The 22,627-nt window shown below is 45.2% G+C and overlaps 1 protein-coding gene across 1 annotated transcript in view; it reads left to right on the top strand.

Annotated features, from left to right (window-relative positions):
* The first annotated feature begins 899 nt into the window (after positions 1-899).
* The window catches only part of DDX55 (DEAD-box helicase 55), a 345,960-nt gene continuing 324,232 nt past the window's right edge, over positions 900-22,627 (top strand). The window contains exon 1 of the mRNA XM_069619685.1: positions 900-1,039. Coding sequence (XP_069475786.1) covers positions 932-1,039 — 108 coding nt within the window. The 5' untranslated portion in view covers positions 900-931. The remainder of the gene's footprint in view (positions 1,040-22,627) is intronic.

The raw sequence follows: 22,627 nt of genomic DNA on the forward strand, positions 1-22,627 counted from the left end.
GGGCCAATAAAGGCTCGTAATGTTGCAGGAGAACTGGCGTTATGGAATGGCCACTTGGAATGCACATGTAATGATATTCTGTGCAACGCGCTTTTTCAAACCATTTTGGACCAAAATCACAAAGTAAATCGGGCGACCCGGGGAACACTCACCGATGCTTTGGAATCCGCATCCATCCTCCGATGAAAAGCGAATTCACCCGCAATCGGTTGTGTCACTCCCAGCTGCGTCCGCGCACTCTGTGCCTCTTGAGCGTTTGTCCAAGTTTGGATATATATATGTTGTAGTCCCTGTACCTTAGTGCAGGGGAATTGGAAGGCACTCCAGGAAGCGGTCTTGCGTGCAGGAATCGTGGCAAAACACAGAAGCAGCAGACCATTTATATCAGCCAAAAAGTCTTCTTTAATACATTAAATGTCCAGGAAAGAAAGAAAAAACAGCACAAAAACGACACGTTTCGCGGTAACAAACCGCTTGCTCACGTTAATATATATAACAATTTTTCGCTTTATTATATTGTGATGTCACTTGCTGTGATGTTATCAAATGAAAATTAAGGGGCCCCGCACTTGCGCCCCCCCTCGAAGCTGCCTCCCCCAGCCGCCTTTAAAAACTGCGCGCTCATCACCCCCTTCAAAACCACTACAGTAGTAAACAAAACTTTAACATCACAGGGCACGTGTGCATCTGCGTTACGTACTCAATTCGAATTCGTTGAGCATTATTCCGCAACATCCATTTACCCAGTTTGGAGGCGCACACGTCGCCCTAAAGCAGATTGACAGAACTACAAGAACACGAGTTATTGTAAGGGTGGGCATAAACTACATGGAACGTAACGTGCAAGTCACGTGATAAGCGCACGTTGCTGGGTCTGTTCCTCTAATAGGAACTAGCACATTTCTGTACACGAGAACCACACAGACTGGGGATGGATACTGTGACTGAAGGCACCTGGCGCAGCTTGCCTGTGAAGCTGCACCAAGAGGTGCTGCAGAGCTTGGCGGAGCTAGGCTTCACGCACATGACTCCAGTGCAGGTACAAAGGCTCTCGCAGATTACGTTCATGTGTGTTGAGACCCTTGAGCCATGCTGTTGCGTTCACACCACCAGAAGTCCAGAACACCAGCAGTGCTGCTGTTATTCCTTCCGCACAGTTATATAGAAGTATTACTGACCTATGAACAGTGTTCCAGGCACAACTTCAGCGATGTTATATTTCCAAGCCAGACAGCAGTTTGCCAGATAACCATTTAGTGTAGTTGTTACACCCAACAGAAGCTGTGGGGGCAAGGATCTCTTGTAGGCAGATGACCTATACCCAAGGCAGTGTTGCAGACTGCTGCGCAATACAAGTAGAAAGCCATGAGCAGTGAACTAATCCCCTTTTCACTACTGCTGCAAATCCTTGTCCCATGAATAGTGTTGGAAACAGTTCTTCGGACCTGCTCGCCATTCAACTTCATAGATGCCAACTTTTCACCAAGGGCTCGAGGGTCCCTTATGCGTTGCTCATGCTCACACTCCAAAGATTTGCATAGCTCCGCCCACCTCACTAAAATGTCAAAGTGTTTTGAATCAATTCCACATTAAGAACAATTCCCTTAGAATTAGAAACACACGATGTTCCCTTTTATTTACCTTTTGTGATACTGCGTTACTAGCATAGATAATTGCCCCAATAGAGGTGACACTTGGTTGTGATTTCTGATTAGTTAGAAAGACGAGCACTTTCTCTTGTTTGCATCACTCATCTAAAGTGTGCACTGCATTGTACTCTGGAGCTACTGTTCAATAGGTATTCAGAAGTGATGCTGATAGCACTAAAGTGCGTTGTGATCTTGGGCAGAACTGTTCTGAGAAGGTGTCTTCATTAGCAGTGACTTTTTTTGACACATTGAAACATCGTTTATTAATATATTTAGTGAAGTGGAGAACACCATTATCTGGACTTAAAATGAAGCCATTTGTAAATACTTGTATGCTCGTGCAAGATTGATTTTCAGAAATGACAACTCTTTTTTGATGACAGGCCCACCAATTGTGTGCCTGATTACGAAGCACTTACATCCTTTTTTCTTTTGGCGTTTTGGCAGGAAGGCTATACACTTCTGGGTGGCGAAATCTACAGACTTTAGGAATTCACAGGAGGTCAAAGCCCTGTCACTGGCAGAAATAGACCTCAGTAAAGTCATTGTGTGGAGATGAAAGGTTCTCTTTGCATGTAAAAGTATCATCACTAAGTGATTACATTTTTTCTCAGCCTGCCCTGCTTGCAAACACATTTTTCATGCACGTTTGTAGACTCACGCTCAATGTAATCATTTACACCCTCCCAACAACCCACATCCCATTACAGACCATTATAGGTTCACACCGTAGCAAACTTTCATTTAACTCCAAAAATGATTCACTTCTACTGACTGTTGGGAAGCTCTTGTGGGTGTAGAGAGAATCCCTGCTAGAGCTGCGATGTTCTTCTGAGGATTGAGAGCATGTGTGGTGGGCTATAAGAAGTAACACAGGAGCCCATGTCGTTTATGTTGCTGCTGCTTGTGTATTGGAGACTCCACTGCTTTGTTAAGTTCGTAGCGATGCGGTTGGCCGAAATGGAAACCTGGCTATATCACAAATGGAGTTAGGAACTAGCCCAAAAACGTACTTGCCAATGAATATGATTTGCTTGCATAAAGCACCACTTGTTTATCATTGTATATTAAAAGCTACAAATCGGGTACAAACAAAGGCAATTGAAATAAAGGTTTCATTTTTTGCAGGCAGTATGTTCTGCCAATCGTGTAAATACAGAGGTGTCTAATCGTATACTATAAGGGCATATATGCTAACATGCCTTTCTGTAGATACTAGTCCAGTCTTGGTTTTAACTTTGCATTCTGGGACTTGCAATGGGAAAAACTAGTACTCCCAGAATGCAAAGTTAAATCCAGAACTGCACTAGTGGCTCCTAACTAGAATGGGGCATATTGGCATGTACGTAAGATACATCACTGGTTACATGCTGTGTGTTCTGCCAAACCGTCCGACATGGAAGTGAGAAAATCATAACAAGAGAGCTTCCCGTGGTTCACAGCAGGTATGGTGAGACCTACATCCCCTTTATGTTGGCCTCCCTTCCCTGCACATCATAATGACAGCTCATTGAACATCTTCCCCATATCTTATTGTGTTTTGTTACAGTTGGGCATGCATACTTTGGTTCTCAATATTCTTTAGTCTTCATGGCTTTTAATAATTTGTGGTTATGCTGTGGTGTAAGCGGGGAAAAGAACTAGTGGCACTTGTGGCAGCAATCAAAAAGGAGGGAGTGGGTGGGAGAGGGAGGCGGGGAGGTGTAGAGGGAACAGGACAGGGCTTGATCTTTTGGTTTTCAATACTTATTGATTCTTGTTGCATTGGTGCAGATTAGAAAATGCCTGGAATAATAAAAAAAGGGACTAGATGCATCCCTGACAGACATTTCCAAACAATTAATAGAAATGTTTGATCCAACTTTGCATGCACATTAAATAAGATACTATTTGACACACATATCCCTTTAGAGCACATGTATTAGTGTTATCTTTGAGTCGTCATTTACACTCAGTTACAAAATAACTTAAACATATTGTGGTTGGCATTAAATGAGTACTGTGCAGGGCTTTAAACAATATCAGTAATTAAAAAGACATTTACCTACTTGCATTGTACAGGACGTCAGGCGTCTGTGATACTTGATGTTTTTAATATTAATTTTATATTGCCTTATCCCTTTCTGTAAATCATCTTATTTATAAATGGCACTAATTAAGCAAAACAAAAAATACCTGTACCTTAAATTCAATACAATTGGTAGTTGCCAGTAATTATCTGACTGCAGTCACTTCAGTTGAGAACAATTTAGTAAATTTTTTATTTTTTGTGTTTTTGTTTGTGTGTATGTGGCTTACATAAAACCTTACACGTATCACATTATGGATCATCATTATAAATCTGACATATAAACATATTTTATATCATTAAATGCAATACATACAATAAACCACATTCCCCAATAAATGACTATGTATAAATTCACTAAATAGTGAGCAAGATTAAAATGAGCATATTGATAAAAATATTTTCTCTAAACACTTTAAAACTGCAATTGATAACGAAACTTCTAACCCCACCATTATCCTATTCCAGAAATGCTCGCTGCTCTAATAATATTGGGTGTTTACAATCTTTTCAAAGTGCTTAGGCCTTAATTTCGCTATCCATGAGCAGGTCGTAATTATGTGTTTTAAAGTTTCCAATTGATCTTCATTTTTACAAATCCTACACCCCCTCAAACCCTCAAGAGCACCGCTCAATTGCATAGTCAACAAAAGATTAAACCTGAATATCAAGAATTTGGTCCTTCATTTTGAACATGGAAATTTACTAATAGGACTGTGTTTCATATAATCTCTTTTTCTCTCTCAACCCCATTATGAAGGACAACATTAGTAACTACTTCCCTAGTCCGGCACCAACCAGACTCCCATACCGCTTTGCTTAACAACCATGGCGTGCTCTGCAAGGTTTCAACAGAGCAGTCCCATTGAGATAGAATTCCTTGACATCTCATAAACCATTTTTGTAATGGGGAGACATTTCCATTGTGATGAAAGGTTAAGTTTGCTGAACACTGCTCGTTCGCACGGAGAAATGATCTTTTGCAGTAAGGCACTGGACCTCCAGCTTATCCTCGCTGCAATAGATAATAGTCCAAATTTAAATCTGATAGCTGGAGGAGGGACACAGTTAGGAAGCCCCCAAACACTTCTCCACATCCACCCTTGAATTGTTTGCCAGTCTTTCTCTTGTATTTTGCATAGCAGATCAGCGTCATAAAGAAGTGCTGATATTACCTTGGATCTATAGTAGTTGACTAGTGGCAGCCAATAGAATTTACCAAATGTTGTACTAAGTCTTTTCATCTGCGCCACATAGTGATTACTTCTTTCCTTCATAGTATCCATGCAAGATTTTACACTTATGCCATTATAAATAGTAAACCCTAGGTATATATTCTAATTGGATTTTTTAATTAATACCGAAGAGGTTTCTAAGCGCGGACGCGGGATCCAAACCTGTGTTGCTCTGCTTCGTCTTGCTTCCAAGACGAGCGTGTTGCCACTGAGCTATACTACCTGTGCATACTTATCCACCACTTCGAATTTACTGCTGTTAGTTTCCCAGGAGAAAGGGAGCCTCCTCCCACCATTCTGACAAACCATTATTTTTGTTTTGGAAGTATTGATGGATAGATCATGGGACTCCATAAAACTAACCAGGGTATTTATTGAATGCTGGAGACCAATCCGGGGTTGGTCAAATAGGACCAGGTCATCTGCATATGCAAGATGATGTATATGCATTGAGCCAAGTTGAGGTGGAAAGGCTTTGGCTCCCTGCATATAAACATCCAAATCTGCCAAATATAGTGCTGGGGCCAGCACGCAGCCCTTGCATACTCCACAGGCAGACCCAGTTGGTTGAGACAGGGAACCTTTACAGCCTAATTTGATCCTTACCTTAGAATCTGCATTTAAAGTTCTAAATATCTCCATAATATTATTCGGAATACCCCATTTTCGAGGTTTCTCTCACAAGATCTCTATTTTCATTATCGAAAGCAGATGTTAAATCCACAAAGCACATATAAACAGATTTCTTTGACTGCCCCTTCAGGAAACCAGTTTGGTTTTAGTCTACTATGCCAGACTTTTTCATCCACATATTAGATGTTCTGAAATCAGTGAGAAGATTTTACTGCAAGAGTCTAGCAGAGCAATGAAGCGATAATTTGCCAGCGACAACCTGTCCCCCCCCCTTCTAAAAACAGGGACAATTATAGTCGTTTTGCAAGATTCTGGGACTATTTTATTTTCTTCAAGCTATCTCGGAACAACAGAGACAGAATGTCCATCCAGGGCATTTGGTCTGCTTTAAAGACAAAGTTCGGTAGCCCCTCAAGGGCTTTGTGACAATGATTAGGGAACACATTTCCTCTTTATCAAAGCTCAAGTCCCAGGAATGTTCATCAGGTTCACCTGGCTGCGTATCTCATATCCTGGGTCACCCATTCATCAATTTCCAAAATAGTTTTGCGTCCCCCTTAAGGAAAACACCAAACATTTTTACACCATCCAGTTGATATCTCCCAGCTTTCTTCCCTCGAACTCCGTTCTTAAGTCAATCTCAAAAATGGATGAAGCTTGTCCATCACACTCACCCTTCTTTTTTAAACTACAGAGCTGATGCCTCAAGTCTCTTTTCGCCCTGTGTAGTGAATTCATATTAAGTTAAAAGCAAAGCCCAGGAGTACAGTAGGGTGTCCCTCATGACATGGAGTTATCTGGTGGCAATGCTATTGCCTTGCAAAATGCTACTCTGGCCAGTTGTCGTTTGAGTTCCTGGCTCCCTGCTAAGTCACTCTCCTCTGGTCATTTGCCCCTCAGGTTCTTGACAGCTGTGGCCCATCGCACTTCTGCTCATTGGCTCCCAGGTGAGTTCCCTGCAAAAAGCAAAACGCTTCATTTTTCTGGGTGCTGTTGCTTCCTTAAAGAGGAAGTTTGCTCAAAAATGTTATTGTCCCGATTGTTCAGGTATGTATTTTTAAGCATACTGTAATCTATCTTACACTTTTTTCCTATGCATCTAACCTTATTTTTCCTCACTTTTACACATGAGAAAATAACCGGTTGGGCGCTGCCATCTTGTGCTAATCTTATCCATTGAGGCATTGCCCTAAGTTCAAGTGCCCTCGCGGCAAGAATACAGATTTCCCGCCCCTCAAACTGACATCACTAGTCCAAACGCATGCTCCACCTATTTTGATGACGTTCTTGGCCAGCGTAGCCTAACGTGTCCTATCATCACTCATGCCATAATGTTACTTAACGCAGAACCAGGAAGATAAACACACACACCCTCTCACAGCGCAAAACATTTCTTTCTTGTCCCAAATAGGAGAGCAAAACATTTATTTTTAAGAAAACATCAATAGTGTGCAATGGAACAAGTGCTTTTATTTTGCAAAGAACGCTCACATGAGAATATTAAGTCCATGAAATGAATGATATATTTTTGCAATACAAGTTATAGCTAGCGAACATTGCATGCTTCGAATGTTCTTTATAACGTCCTCAGCGATCGATCAATCCATGTACTCCAATTCTTGTGTGTCCTTATGTTACACCAGAAAAACTTTCTGATGACGCACATGGTGTTCCGTTCGAGCAAAGATATGGATTATTTGCACTTTCAAGTGCAACGCTTTTGCTTCAGCACGTTTTTGCATCATTAACGCTGACGGGTTGCTCCGTATTGCTCATAGCGCTAAAGGGCAGATTGCTCCCTAACGGTCATCCCACATAAGGATTATCAAATAAGCACCGTTGATGATTGTCGGTCAATGTTGATTAAATAATCCATCCGACTGTAGCTGGAAACTATGGCAGGCGCAGAAAGGTACAAAACAGCTGTGTAGACAACAGACTATAAAAGAATATATTTTAGTAACCGTTCTGTAATCGAATATAACAAGTTAACATATAATTAAAAACCAGATTTAATCTAATCATAAACACAAACCACACAGAATGAACACAGACATGACAACATGGGGGAGTAGGTGAGACCACGACGTGCATGAAAGTTTAGCATAGCAATGTGAAGTAGGTATACCTCCCGATGGGATGGAGAACCAGATGCAATGCACCCGCTTCACATAGCGGGCCCTACCAGAAAATACGGACAGGGATGGTAATGTTTTCTGTTGAACTACAAACAGGTGGCATTACAATGGAAGTGGTAAGAGTGGTGAAACCTCACTTTATGGTGCACAAGGATGCAACGGTGACAGCATCCCAGGATATCCCACAGGACAAAGCGGTGTAGATATCATTAGTCTGCATACAGGTTGTGGGAGCGGGTCTTCGAGGAATAATCATCACAATATGGTCGAGCTAACAACCCATAACTCTGCACACAGAATATATTGGTGGGCAAGGCCAGTAAGCAATGTGTGTTAAAAAAAAAAGTCATACCTCTGTTCACACCTCTTTAAACTATACACAAATAACAATCATTACTGGACAGATAGACAGATAAACTGCGAGTTACTCACTAGTTTTTTTATAGTACGTGGTATAAATATCATATAACATAACGTACTGTGTCAATTCTTCAGGTCAAATCGCACATTCACACGTCACTGAATTAGTCATTATGCATACAGCACACATGCCGTTTTTAATCGCACAGATATTGTGTATAGTTAAGCTTGCATAATTTCAGGAAGTTCAATTTTCTCGATGTCACTGTGAGTAACCGCTCAGAACAACAGATTGCAGAAATGGAAACTACATCGTATGTCCACTTTCAATATAGTGAATGTTAGCAATTTTTTGTGGGTATTTAACACATTGTGTGCTTCTAATTGCTGACTTTTTGCTCAAGGCCAAATAATACCAGCCTGTTTTCAGTGATTGAAGCCAGAGACGGGTAGGTTTCGATTTTGTGAAAGAATGCCACTAAAAAAATTAACTGGACAAGACGCTGTTTCGAGCAAGTGGTTCAGAAAACGAAGGACAGTTGAAAACAGCGATGCAAAATATGTTTTGCGACAGGAATTTAAGAACAATCCAGAAAATTATGGGTTGCTGTTACCTCCGGGGATACATCATCACTCTAAGAAAATTAAATCGAAACCCCACCTCTTCCTCGCCCTGCACTGTTTCATTGCACAAAGCATACCCCTACTCCTAGTATCCCATAGACCAAACACCCTTCATGACTATGTCCCTGTGCCATTCTTGAATCATGTGTTTGCTACTTACACTTCTGGCATAAATTGCTCGGCTCTTGCTATAATTCATGCATGTCCGTTCATGCTCCATTGTGCACCTGAAGCAGCCCTCTGTACCATAATTCGAGACAGGGTGATATAGCGTGCTCATGCTAAATATGTCTCAGTGTGTTTATCATGTGAAGTTACCACACGACGCACGAAGTGAAGTTTTGTACTGCGCCTTCTACAACAAAATTCTATTTCAAAGCGCCACAAGCCGAAATGAGAACGCAGGTTGATGAAAAAGAATTGCAAATCAGTAAGTTACGTTCATGCTCCGACTAGGCTTTGTGCCATCGGCCGTGCTAGTGCATAGGGGAGAAGTGCTAATGAAGGGAATGGAGGGAGGCATCTATGGGTGTACAAGTGCTGGAGCAGGGTGTTCAGATGGATTTCTAAACTCTGACCTGATGGCCAGAAGTTTAGGAGGCCACCCTCACTTTAATGAAACGGGAACTTTATGGTCAAGCCAGACCAAATTAGTTAGCTTGGCAGGCGGCCAAGACTAAGTCTCAGGAGGGGTGAGAGTGACCAGAAGCCCACAATGAGCACACACAGCAAAGAACCACAAATTACTCTTAGAAAAGTGCATATGAAAGATATTTATACATTTATTGTCGACCGGACCAATGGAGACAAGTAAACTAGTTATGCGAACAGTTACCACACACAATACTCTACTATGCAGAATATATACAATACGTTTCCTAATGCGACAAATGAGGAAAACACAGTCGCAACCTGTAAAGAGAAGGCTTGGTTAACACACTAGGAGCATTACACAATTATTTCTAGTTCCTTAACTTTCTAGTCCAGCTCTAAGAAGTGGGGTGCCTTGTGCTTAACAGTACAGTTGTGCGTAAAAGGGCACGATCGCGCAGAACAGTTTTCAAAAGATCAGAATAGCTAGGGAGAGCAGGCTAACCCAGCCAAGATCGAATGCATGTAGGGGATATTTGTGTGTAAAAGGAATCGGTTATGCAAGGCGGAAAGCAGTAAGTGATGCAAGTACTCACCGACCCTGGGAACAGTCTGAACCTAACTTTGCCAGTTTAGTCGAGGTTGCTAGTAGGTTCGACTAGTATTGACTCGGAGGATGGGCCAGGGAACCTGTGGGAATCATGAGTATGAGACCAGCGGTAACTGCAGCAGTTGGGTCATTTCGGGTAAAGGGAAAGCAGTGTAGAAAGGTACACTTTTTACCAGTTTGCGGAACTGTAGAGGCTGCTCCAGAAGTCTGACAGGCGCATTGATCCTGTTGGGAAGGCAGGCACCTGTGGGGTAGAGAGACCTGCCACCCACTCTCAGATAGGAGAAGTGTTTGACTGTCATGGGGTTGGAATTAGAGTAGCATACGACTGTCTGAGGGTACCATTTCAGGAAGGAAAGTGGGAGAATGTGTGGTCTCAGGACCCAGATCGGTTTGTGATTGTTGCTGAGGTTCTTGAATTTGATCCATGTAGTCAACTGGAGTCATAGGATAGATTTTATGTCTGCGATGACATCCTTTTTTACCCCTTTCCATTGCCCCTTCAGCAAACTTATAGTGTCGACGGGACGTACCTTCACTTCTTGCATAATAAAAAACATATCCCTTATTGGAACAACCTATTGCGTCTGCTAAGGGGACGCCATCAGCGCAAGTTTCATGGATTGCATGTGTGTCTGAGGTTCGGGTCTAACGGAGGGTTTGACAGACGCCAAGCCTCAGTGTACCTTTCACAGAGAGGGAAATAACCATTTGCATATCAGTCTTATTCCCACCCGCATGACATTCCAGCACCGAAATGCTAGGGCAATTCTCTTCTGAACAACAGTACCAACAGCAACCCCAGACACATGTTTTCTAGACAGAGGATAAGCAATATAAATGAAGGAAAGGTAAAACCATGATCACTTGATGTGATGTCTTGTGTCTGTCTTTACTGTTGCCACCATCAGGAGTTCCATACAAGGTGGACACAGCTGGCCTGGATTTTCAGGTTGGTGCCTTGTAATGAACAAGAGAAATTCACCAATGTCCCCCCCCCCCCCGCCATATGCTCCCTCTTAATGTATGTTTGCTCCTTTTAATAGCGAATCGTCCTGCAAAACTGTGTTTTGAGACTTGAAAGTGGTGGCCATTTACCCCAAACTAGGCATACCGAAGTCGAGATCTTGAGCAAATTTGTCAATCAATTGCGTTGATGCTTCAGTTAGTTCCGGCTGTGATATTTCTGAATGAATTGGAGAAACCGGTAACATTGAATGTTTGATGGGTGCAACTTTTTAGAGGGTGTAGAGTTTCTCAATTGCAGTGCATCTTGTCTTCAGTTTCATCTGGGTGATTTCCCACAAAGTAGCAATGGTCCATGGTCATTTTGTATGGTTTGCAGGTGAGATTCAATTTTATTTCTGGCCATATGCATCACGAGTCTGAATATTAGCTGGACAACGCTGTGCCTCAAATAGTAGTTGCCCCATTGTGAAATCCGTTTGGCAAGCGGCATCTTTGCTTTCAGTTTTCTGAGTCTTTATACTCCTCTTCCTTCAGGGCCTCTAAGAGATTTATAGAAAAACATGCTCAATGTATAGCACGCACACAGAAGATACGATTTTCCAACTAAAAACATAATATGACTAAAACATCTGCTTAAAAACGTCTCAAAAATAAACTGGTTTGTTCTTTACCCTTGTTTTCTTAATTTGCCTCGAAACTGTGGACTTCGTTTTGCCGACTGCAACATCAAACAAAAAGTGTTTTTTATATGGTTTAAATTAAACACATTTCTTTTCAACTCTAACATATGTACATATCTAGAAACAGAACCAACTTGACGGACTTAAAAACATCACAACATTATGAAAATGTAATCCCAATCCACTGTGATGCTCAATTGTATTTCATTTTAGGTTATGCATACCTTGGGTTCATGTGCCTCTTCAAATTCAACATCTTCAGTACATTCCTTGGAGGAAAGCATCATTAAAAAAAAGTTAAACGTAAAATCTTTCATTGCACAGAACACTTCCTCACACATTAGTTTAAAATGTTTACAAACCATGTACTATAAGGTTTGTTGTTGCAACACAAATGCAACATTTGTATGAGCATACCTTCTAAAACTGTGTATGTGATTTGGTCATAATATAAATTTCAGATTTCACCTGATAACCCTCTGAGATGACACATGGACGTGATCTGAGATCACCCGGCAAAACATAGTGATTTATAATGTTGCCTTCAAAAGTAGTCTGCTTTGTAATGTTTCCTTTAGAATATATTCTGCATTAGGGAGGAAGTGTAATGTTAGAACCAACATCAGAAAAGTTTGAAACAGTGCAAGCTTACATACATTTCAGTCTCAAAGTATATCTTTTGTAAGATTTTGTAAGATTTACTTTCATTGTAGCAAGGAAACTGTAAGTACGCATACCTCAACATGTACCTGTTGCGAACGAGGAAGTGATTGTAGTCAAAGTTCCAGCATCCCCCTATAACATAGTACTTATTTTAATATGGCTGTAAAAACAAAATTTAACTGAGAACAGGAGATGCAGACGATGGTACATACGGAGAGGCACCCATACATGCCACTTTGTGTAAATAACCAATACTATTCATAATCATTTTCAATGTATTTAAATTCCAAGCATAACACATGCATGTATTGTTCATTTACATACAAAGGACTAATACACTAGAATTACTTGATAGGTGAGTGAGTTTGATGTTGACTCCGTAAAAGTAATGGATGAAGAATCTTGCTCCTTCATTTTCAGTACATTGGCAGAAAAGAGTACAATGTAAAAGGTATGTTAGTATTAGAAATGTGGCCACATCCAAATCTCTAAATTATCACTTGTTGCATGTCGGTTGGGCTCACCATTGGTATACTAGATGTGTCAGTGGTTTAGTTACTGGTGAGGGTCTTTGCGTCCATCAGTGAACTCTACGTAAAGAAGGGAATGTCAACCAACACATTTCGAAAACATTAGGTGACTTTTAAAGGGCACTATGGATGTTTTTACTAAGGGTCACATTTCACTGAGTTATTAGTGTCTCGAAAGTGGGATGGAGAAAGTAGTCTCAAGTGAAACAATTTGAAACGTAGGTAATTCTGGTAACTAGGGAAACTTGAGTTATTCAACATTGATGGAAATAAACACTGAAAACTGGAAACCGTTCATGAAGTTACCTTTTTAATACACTACTTTAAATTAATTGCAAGATCATTGAGAAGACATATTTATACAGACCACTGTCCTACATACCAACTAACCTAACAAGTTAATCGACCACTACTCACCTGAGCCAGCGTGTGCATAAATTTAGTCGGGTTTGCATTTGGAAGCAATTTCCGACGAATTCTGTGACAACGCTTTTTTGTGTACTTTGATTGTTCATACATATCGTCGGTTAAGTGCAGGCTGCAGACGTGGAATTGATTGCCCTTGCATCTCCCAAGACATTCTGGGCTCTACTTTCAACCTCGTCCATTTATTAAATCGATATCCTTTGGGAATAAATGCAGGACTGTGCCAAGAGTTTTGGCATGGCTCACAGAAGGGCAACCGATAACGATACATGAAGGCATTCTTGAATAGTCTGTAAGATCTGTATAAAAAATATAATTAATTATTACAAATAATAACGTATGAATGTGAATAAAGCAAGTATTACACAGCTTTGGCTGTAAAGTTTGTTTTAAATAGAGGCAGAAACCCTGCGTAACCTAGTCCTAATTAACACAGTGATCGCTTTTGCCAGAACTGATTGTAAGACTGTTTTTTTTTTTTTTGTTTTTTTTAATATTTGTTTATTACATTTAGTTAAACATACAAACAGTAGGGCCTTGAATTGGCCGCATACAACACCTTTTGAACTCCCCGCCCCTACCCTGCACCTCCCTCCCTCCCTCCCTCCCAACTCGCAAGACCATTTCGCTCTGCACCGCAAGGTCCTTTCCGCTTTATTCCACAGTGATCGTACTGTCGCTCGCTGAGTCCACCATCTTGGGGCTGAACAGCGTCACCGTGAGCTCCACCCATTGGAGTAGGTCGGCCGAGGTGTCCAGCCTTTGCTGGCTTCGGGCGTTTTCCCAGGCCCCCGTTTCAGCCTGTGTCCATCTCCGGAGGTCTTCCCACCATGTCACTAAACACAGGGCCTGGGGGCGTTTCCAGCACATGGCGATGCGTCGCTTCGCAAGAATGTACATTAGGTCTTTTAGCTTATTCAGTGGCTTGTTCTTCCGGTTCCTGGGGTATCTTCCCAGGATGCATGCTGTGGGCGTATGCACCTCCAGGGTGACGTCAGCCTCAGCCACTTTGGTTTTGATTAGTGTCCAGAAGGTTTGTATTGCGGGGCACCCCCAGAACATGTGTGTCATATCTGCGTGGGGTTCGTTACACTTGGGGCATCCCCTGCTGTTGACTTCGTTGAATCTGGAAATGATTGCCGGGGTGAGATATGCTCTGTTTGTTATGTAGAACTGTATGAGCTGAAATCTGGCGTTTCTGGATACCTTTTTGTGGTATCTTGTAATGGATTCCCATTCAGCATCTTCAAATTGCTGTCCAAGTTCCATTTCCCACTTTGCCTTGCACTTGAGGCTGTGCTGGGTAGTACTGTCTAGCAACGTTTCGTAAACCCTGGAGGTCTCATGGCCCCCTTCCGCCGCCGCCAGCAGGCTCTCGATCCCTTCGTGTCCTGTGTCCAAGTTTTCTACAGATGGCCAGCGGGCAGCCACCCTCTTCGCTACAGCATTGTGCAGCAGGAATTGACCCGTGTGTAGGCCAGAGATTTCCTGCAGTTCAGCAAATGTCAGGATGCCCTGGTCATCCACTAGGTCCCCCAGGGTGGCAACGCCGCACAGCTCCCATGTGTCTCTTATTATTTTCCGACTCCCCGGTCTGTTTGCCATGAGTGCAGCTATCGGGATCTGTGGGGAGTAGGGGTCCTTGAGGCTCATGGATTTGCTGGCTCTTTTCCAAATCTGAATTCCGAGTTGGACTAAGTATGGGTATCGTTGTTTTTGGCATGGCTCGACCCACAGCAGGTCTCTCAGTAGCGATGGGGCGATGCTTGGCCGCAGCAGGCGGGTGTCTGTGGAAGCGCCATCCGCCATCCACTGGATCACATGTTTTAGCTGACCGGCTAAATAGTACAGTTCAAGGTTGGGGACCCTCAGGCCTCCCTTGTCATAGGGTCTTTGCATCGTGTCTAGGGCCACTCTGTGCCTTCCTTCTTGCCACAGGAATTTCCTGCAGAGCTTATGTAGGTCGTTAAAGAATTGATGTGGGATGTTGTATGGCACGTTGGTAAAGTGGTAAAGAAGCCTGGGTAATGCTACCATCTTGAGCAGCCCCACCCTGCCAGCCACCGAAAGCGGCAGCCTGCTCCAGAAGTTCATTGATTTCACTAGGCCTTCCTTTGCCCTGACTGTGTTAAGGATGTGTTCCGTCTTAGGGTCTCTGTGGATCACGATGCCCAGGTATTTAAAGGAGGTGGGTTCCCATTTCAATTCTAGTGTAGGGAGCTTGTCGGCTGCAAGCTCGCTCAAGGCCGCCAGGGGGAACAAGCAGGATTTGCTATGGTTGATGTGAATGCCAGTGACTCTGTGAAACCCCTCCAGGGTCTCTAGGATGTAGGGCAGTGTGTGTTCTGGGTTCCTCAGATAGAGGAGCATATCATCTGCGTACAAAGAGAGCAGGTGGGATACACCATCTATCTCGATGCCAACGTCCTCATATTCCTGTCTGAGGTATGCTGCCACGGGTTCGATGGCGAGGATGTATAGCATGGGGGACAGGGGGCAGCCCTGTCTAGTACCTCGGGATAACCTCCATTTGTCCAAATAAGTTTTATTGGTGCGCACTCTGGCCTCTGGGTTAGTGTAAATGAGTGTAACCCATTTAATAAAGCTGGGCCCCATCCCCATTTTGGACAAGGTAGCTAGGAGCCACCTCCAGCGAACCGAGTCAAACGCTTTTGAGGCATCTAGGGACGCTACTGCGTATTTCTCTCGTCTACCCTCGGTACTGTAAATGACATGGTGCAGTTTGCGCAGGTTTTCCGTGATGGCTCTACCCGGCACGTACCCTGTCTGGTCTTGGTGGATCAGGATCGGGATGGCTCTGCGCAACCTCATGGCCAATATTGCCGTCAGAATCTTGCTGTCCACATTTAATAGGGACAAGGGCCTGTATGACCCACAGTCTGTGGCATCCCTGTTGGTCTTTAGCAGTGGGATGATGGTTGCTTCTCTCATGGTGTCCGGGAGGTAGCCTAACTCATACGCCTCATTGAACACCTGGGACAATAACGGGGCCAGTGTATCTTCGTAGGTTTTATAGAACTCTCCTGGGAGTCCGTCTGGTCCAGGTGCTTTCCCGGAGGGCAGCGATCTGATGGCGGTCGCTACCTCCTCAGGGGTGACAGGTCCTTCCAGGGACTCTGCCATTTGTTCCTCTAGGTGTGGTAGCCTAATGATGTCTAACACATCCTCTATTGCCATGTCAGTGGGGGGTGAGGGGTCAGTGTATAGTTTCTGGTAGTATTTTGCAAAAGTGCGGTTGATATCTATTTGTGAGTATGTTTCTAGCCCTGCTGCATCCCGGATTTGGCAGATGGTTTGTCTAGGGGCCTCTCGTTTATATAGCCACGCTAGCAACTTCCCAGGTTTGTCGCCTAGGGCATGGCTTTTTTCTATGTGTTTGGCATAGCTGAGCCTCCCGAGCGCCTCCCAGTGCAGCAGGCAGGCCTGCTTTAGTTCGACTGCTCTGCATATTTGGGCAGGGTCCGGTGAGGCTGCAGCCTCTAGGTGTTGTAGCTCGTCCTCTGCACGCGTTAGCTGGGTGGTGATGGATTTTTGGGCGCCCCCTGCGGCGGCTATCATGTCCCCCCTTATCACTACTTTGTATGCCTCCCAGGCAGTGTTGATATGCTGGACACTGTCTCTATTTATTTGCCAGTAGGTGGATGTGCATTGGCCTATCTGTTCACAGAATGCCTTGTCTAGTAACGCTCCACTCCGGAGCCTCCATGTGGGTATAGGGGGTCTGGGCGCAGTTAGGGACCATGTGGTCATCAGAGGGGAGTGGTCCGACAGCACTCTGGCCAGGTATTGGGTGTCTTCAAACGCGTCTAAGTGTTCGTCGCTAACCAGTATGCTATCTATTCTAGTGTGCACTGCATGCGGTGGTGAATAAAAGGAGTAGGCTCTACCCTCGGGGTGCTGTGCTCGCCAGAGGTCGCATAGGGCATATTGTTGTGTAAGGGCCTTTAATATTTTTGCAGGCGGGGAGGGCTGTGAGTGTTTACTGTCTGATCTATCCATGCGCGGCTCTAGAGTACAGTTGTGATCCCCCCCCCCATATGACCGTGCCATTCCGGCTTGGGCTCAATCGGTTATACAATGATCTAAAGAAGACCGTGGCGTCATGGTTGGGGGCATAAGTGTTGACCAAGCATAGTTCCTTGCCTTCTATAGTGCAACGTATCTGGACCATTCTACCTTCGTCATCTATGTTAGTGTGCATCACCTTGATAGGCATGTTAGGGGCTATCCATATTAGCACCCCTCTGGCGTAGCTGGAGTACTTGGTGCCTATTAGGGTCCCCCTCCACACCCCGGCCAGCGCTGCCAATTTCCGTGCGTTCAGGTGGGTCTCTTGTAATAAGGCAATGCCTATCTTATGGCGTTTGAGGAAGGTGTAGACTCTGTGTTGCTTAATGTAACTGTTCAATCCTCTAACGTTCCATGTCATTACTCTGATCGCATTAGCCATGAATGTGGTGTGGGTGAGAGTACCTGGGTGGGCCGTCCAGCAGCGTCTGGCTCTTAGTTCGGCGGCCTATCATATGGCGAGTGAATCTGATCAGTTCCATTGGCATCTTTGGGTGTATGATTGGTTTGCGGTGTGTTCGTTGGTCTTGATCTTCTTTGTCCCCATAAACATTAACTGTTAACTGAACTTGTAACATAACTCGTCTAGCGGGGTATCCCCCGTTCTGACATTCCCGTTTCTGCTCCATGGACCTAAGTCCCTAGGTGCCCTACGGGCGGGTAATTACCCGAAAAAACAGAGATAGTTCTGGGGCGGGTGTGGCTTCACCTCCTGATTGTAACAAGTGTGAAGTACTTCCGTGGTGAGTGTGGCTCCGGTCGCATCTGGGTTGCCGCTCTTCATCTGGTAGTTCTGAGTATGTGGCAGGTGTTGCTTGGGAATGGTATGAACGATCTCATGGGATGGGCGGTTTAGGCTTGTGCTGTTTCGGTTCCCAGTCTGGGACCTGTGCTCTGTCCATCCAATCAGTCGCTTCAGCGGGAGTGTCGAATAAATGGGCCTTGTTGTTGTGAAGGACCTTCAATCTGGCCGGGTATAGGAGCATGTATCGCAATCCAGCATTTTTTAGTCTGGCTTTGGTGTGGTTGAACATAGCCCTGCTTCTCTGGACCTGTAGGGTGTAGTCGGGGTAAATGGTGACCTTGGCGGAGTCTCGCTGTATGGAACCGCCCAGCCTGGAGAATGCCAGGATTGCCTCCCTGTCTTTATAATTCAGTACTTTGGCTATTATAGGCCTGGGCGGATTTCCAGGTGGCGGCCGTCTGGCTAGGGATCGGTGGGCTCTCTCAATAGTAAAGCCTTGGGACAGCTTCCCCGCGCCAATCTTGTGTATAAGTAGGTTTTCGACGTAGTTTGTGGGGTCATTGCCTTCGATTCCCTCGGGTAGGCCGATGATCCTGATGTTACTCCTGCGGGCCCTTCCCTCTGCCTCCTCGGCTCTATCTTCGAGGTTCTTTACCTTCTGTACAAGGACGTCCACTTCCTTTGAGAGCTTAGCTTTGGACTCATAGTGTTCCTTTATTTGGGTTTCTAGGGTGTCTGTTCTATCGGCAATGGATCGCACATCCTGCCGTAACAGATTCACGTCTATGGCCACAGCGTCTATCTTGTTTTCCATGGTTTTCTGGAGTGTCATGATGGCCTCCAGAAGTTGCGAATTCGATGGTTCAGGCGCTCCTGCATCTGGTGCCTTATTGCTGGCGTGGGTGGCGTGGGTGGCGTCCGGGCCGGGTGCCTCGGAGGCGGCAAAGGATTCCATAGTGGTCTGTCTATGTTTGCCTCTGGCGTTTTTAACCGACATGGTTTAAGTGGTGTGGCGGCCCGCCGAGTACTCTGCTGGCCCCAGGTGGTGGTCGGGGTGGTCCGTCTCGTGGGAGGGCAGTGCTGCGCTAAATGGCCGAGTGCATTGTCCTCTATCCCTCAGGGGGTAGGGGTGATCCGAGGCAAAGTCAGGGCGTTAGGGCGCTTGTGGAGCGGAGGCCTCTGCAGGCTGGTTTAAGCAGACGTTCAGGGGTTGAGCTTGGGTATAAGTCCGGGGAAAAGGCCCTCTGCTACAGCCAGGGCGCCCCGGGGGTTCTCGTTTGTTTCCGTTCCCTTGACTCTCCGCTCCACTCCAGTCACTAGGGGAGCCCACACCCTGTGTAGGCCGCTCTTCACTCTGGGCCCTGTTGGCGTCCCACACCAGCGCACCACTCCACCCCCCGGCGCCGGGCCCTCGGCTTTGGGAGCTGGGGGGATAGAGATCTCCGCTCCCCCCACCGACTCCTTACCGCCCTTCTTCGATCGTTCCGCTGTCTCCTCCGGGGACCTTGTTGTGGGGGCCGCGGCGCCCAACAGGACGTCCAGTGGCGGGGCGCCCCAGCCGGCGTAAGCAGCACCTCTCGCCCCCTGGCCCCTTGGCCTCTCCGTAATGCCTCCCGGAGCCTCGTCCCGGGGGATCAGGGGAGCGCCGGCCGGCCCCACGCTCCTTCCTCCGCTCCGCCGACCGGGTGCTCCGGAGCGCCGGCCCCCCACCTCAGCACGCCAGTGCCGATCGCTCGACACCCGCTCCCCCCGGCAACGGCCGGGCTCCTCGGATCTGGTGGTGGCTCGATTCGGGCCGCTGATTTTCACAGCGCGGCGGACATCTATGCGGCCGCCATTTTCCGGCGTCGGCGTCTCTCCCCTCTCATGCGTCGCAGTGTCGGAATAAGGGAACGGATCTGCTCCAAGCCGCAGCTGCCAGTTCCCCAGTCATTCACGGTCTGATGAGGCTATTCTCAAGTATTTTTGCAGTTTTTATCTTCAGTTGGCGGCGGATCATTGAGCGTATTACTCGGAGCTCTTCCAAGGTACGGCTTCCTCACATGGCGGTTGGCCACGCCCCCTGATTGTAAGACTGTTATACCGCAAAGTGTAACCTATTACTGGTCCATTGAATTAACTTTCAAGCACTAAAACACTCAAACATGGACCAGGAAACATTCCATTCATTTACAATGCACAGTGATGCAATGTGCTATTTACCGAGAACAAAGTGTATCAGACAATTGATAATGGTGAAGTCTTTGAGATAAGTGAAAATTAGAATATTGTGTATATTAGGTGGAAATCGATTGAAACTTTCGGAGCAGCGATCAATGAACATACAGAACTAAATGGGTGAACTACCCTTACTTGGACGAACAAATTAGTCAATTCAACAAGCCGGGGACCAAGTAGCCAGGGAACAGGTAGCTTGATGACTATATATCTTGTCGATTGCTGAGATGTTCTCCTGGTAAATGTCAAGGTGTTTAAAAAGGCTTAGAAAAGTGGGTGTGTGTGAATGTGTGAGGTGTGAGGTGTTCGTTGATACCCACTTGGCCTCAATGCCAATGTTTCACATCTGCCATACCCACCCACCTAGCCCCCTTTGCGAGTGCACATGTATAGGCCTGCTCGTACTGCCTACAGGGCAATCGGGCCAGGGCTGAACCACAAACGCAAAATGTTTCCATGGACCATTTATTTTTATCAAAGTGTCCCACACTTTTGGGCAATTTGGGCCATTTTGAGTTACTTCAATATGCGGTCATTAGTAGCGAACACTTGCTGAATAAATATTTTTTTTTTAATTTGCATCACCATTCATTCAAAATTCTCCCCCTCGGGTACTGTTCAAACAGTGTCCGAAAAGGAATGAATAGCGTCTTCCAACTGTGGCCCAGGTTGTCTTTGGTTCCCCATGACAATCTTATGGGCCAGTACGACCCTGTTCATAGGTGCCAACTGCCATTGATACTGGAGGGGGAATGTATGGGCATGAGGCAAGATCCCGGATCCCTGCTCAAGGGACACAAACCTATGTTAATTGCTGGGGTGGGGTCTTGAAAGGGGAGTCTGGACACACCAGGTCTTTGGGGGGGGGGAGTGGGGCATGTGAACAATGGTCACCGTGCAGAAGATCCCTTTGAGTTGTACATGTTTGGCACCTTGAGCGTTTTCACCCACCCAGCCCCCTCAGTAGCGCACAGTCATAGGTGTGAACTGCCATTGATACTGGATGGGGGATGAATGGGAAAGAGGTGAGCACAAAAAGCCTGGAACACTGCTCAAGGGACACAAACTTATGTTGGATTGCTGAGATGGGGTCTTGAAGAGGAGAGTCTGGAGACACTGAGTTTGGGGAGGCCATGTGACAATGGTCACCGTGCAGAAGATCCCTTCGAGTTGTACATGGTGTTTGGCACCTTGAATGTTCCCATCCACCCAGCCCCTTTGGGAGCACACAGCCATAGGTGTGAACTGCCATTGATACTGTAGGGGGGATGAATGGCCATGAGGCGAGCGCAAAAGGGCACCAACCATTCTTTCATGACCCTCATAGACGATTGGCCGTGTTCTTGACTCACTGAAAAATTCAAACCACTATTTGTATAAGCTCATTTTGTATTTTATTTAGTTTGTTGATGGCACAAACAAACTACAAATTGCATACATGTGGTTGCAGCTAAGTGTTTAAAAATCCCCTGTTCTGTCTGCTGTCACAGGGGAATTTGGCACGAATGGCTCAAACGACACAGGGGGGTATTACTAGTCAAATGCAGAATCCAAGCCTCCCATGAATCCACCATGTAAACTAACGGTAAACCACCAACCTGTACCACCTTTGAAGGAGAAACTGACATATTTGAATTGAATGAACCAGATAAGTGTACCACTTTACTTGAAAATGCATCCTAAATTTGGTGGCATAATTGCCCTTAGAAAAGTAGCCTGCTGAAAAAATGTACTTGTGCTTTTGAAGTATCGACACATTACAAAAATGAACACCCATTCAAGCCAGAACATTGTTTTTTAGTCGAAAGAGAAAGACATGTAAGATATGAACACATGATTTGCAATTAGTGCGAGAAATGTTTTCAATTTACAGACTAAATTCATTTGTCAGTGATCGATCGAAGTTATGACAATGTAGGAGAACGTCATGAAAGGTTAGTCGTCTCAGTGGTCAAAATTACATCAAGAGTATACTTACTCGTTACTTGGATTCTGAGGGCGAACTGTTGCGGGACGTTTGTGCATAAGCACCATCATAATCCGCAACACAGACATTATGTGGCAGGCTGCCCTGAAGTCATGTAACTTGATAACGCATAGCGGTGGGTGTGCCTTCTTTGGATATGTAGGCCAAGCATCCAGAGTTTTCTTGGCAGCAGCAGTTCTCCACCTCGGTTGGCATGACCTTGCAACATTTGCAGGTACACCAGTTTGAAACATCTTCCATGCTACTATGCTCAGGCTGCAGTGACTCATCTTCCCAACTGTCGTCTGATTTCCCAATCATTTCCGCTTCTTTCTCTTTCAATTAGTTCCTCTTTAGAATATTCAGGCTCGTACTGGTGGGGCTGTATTGTTGCCATAGTTCCTGAAAATTGAATAAGTACAAAATCCACAGTT

This window comes from Ambystoma mexicanum, chromosome 10, assembly GCF_040938575.1.
Source record: "Ambystoma mexicanum isolate Mex_15411 chromosome 10, UKY_AmexF1_1, whole genome shotgun sequence".
In the NCBI taxonomy this organism is placed as follows: Eukaryota; Metazoa; Chordata; class Amphibia; order Caudata; family Ambystomatidae; genus Ambystoma; species Ambystoma mexicanum.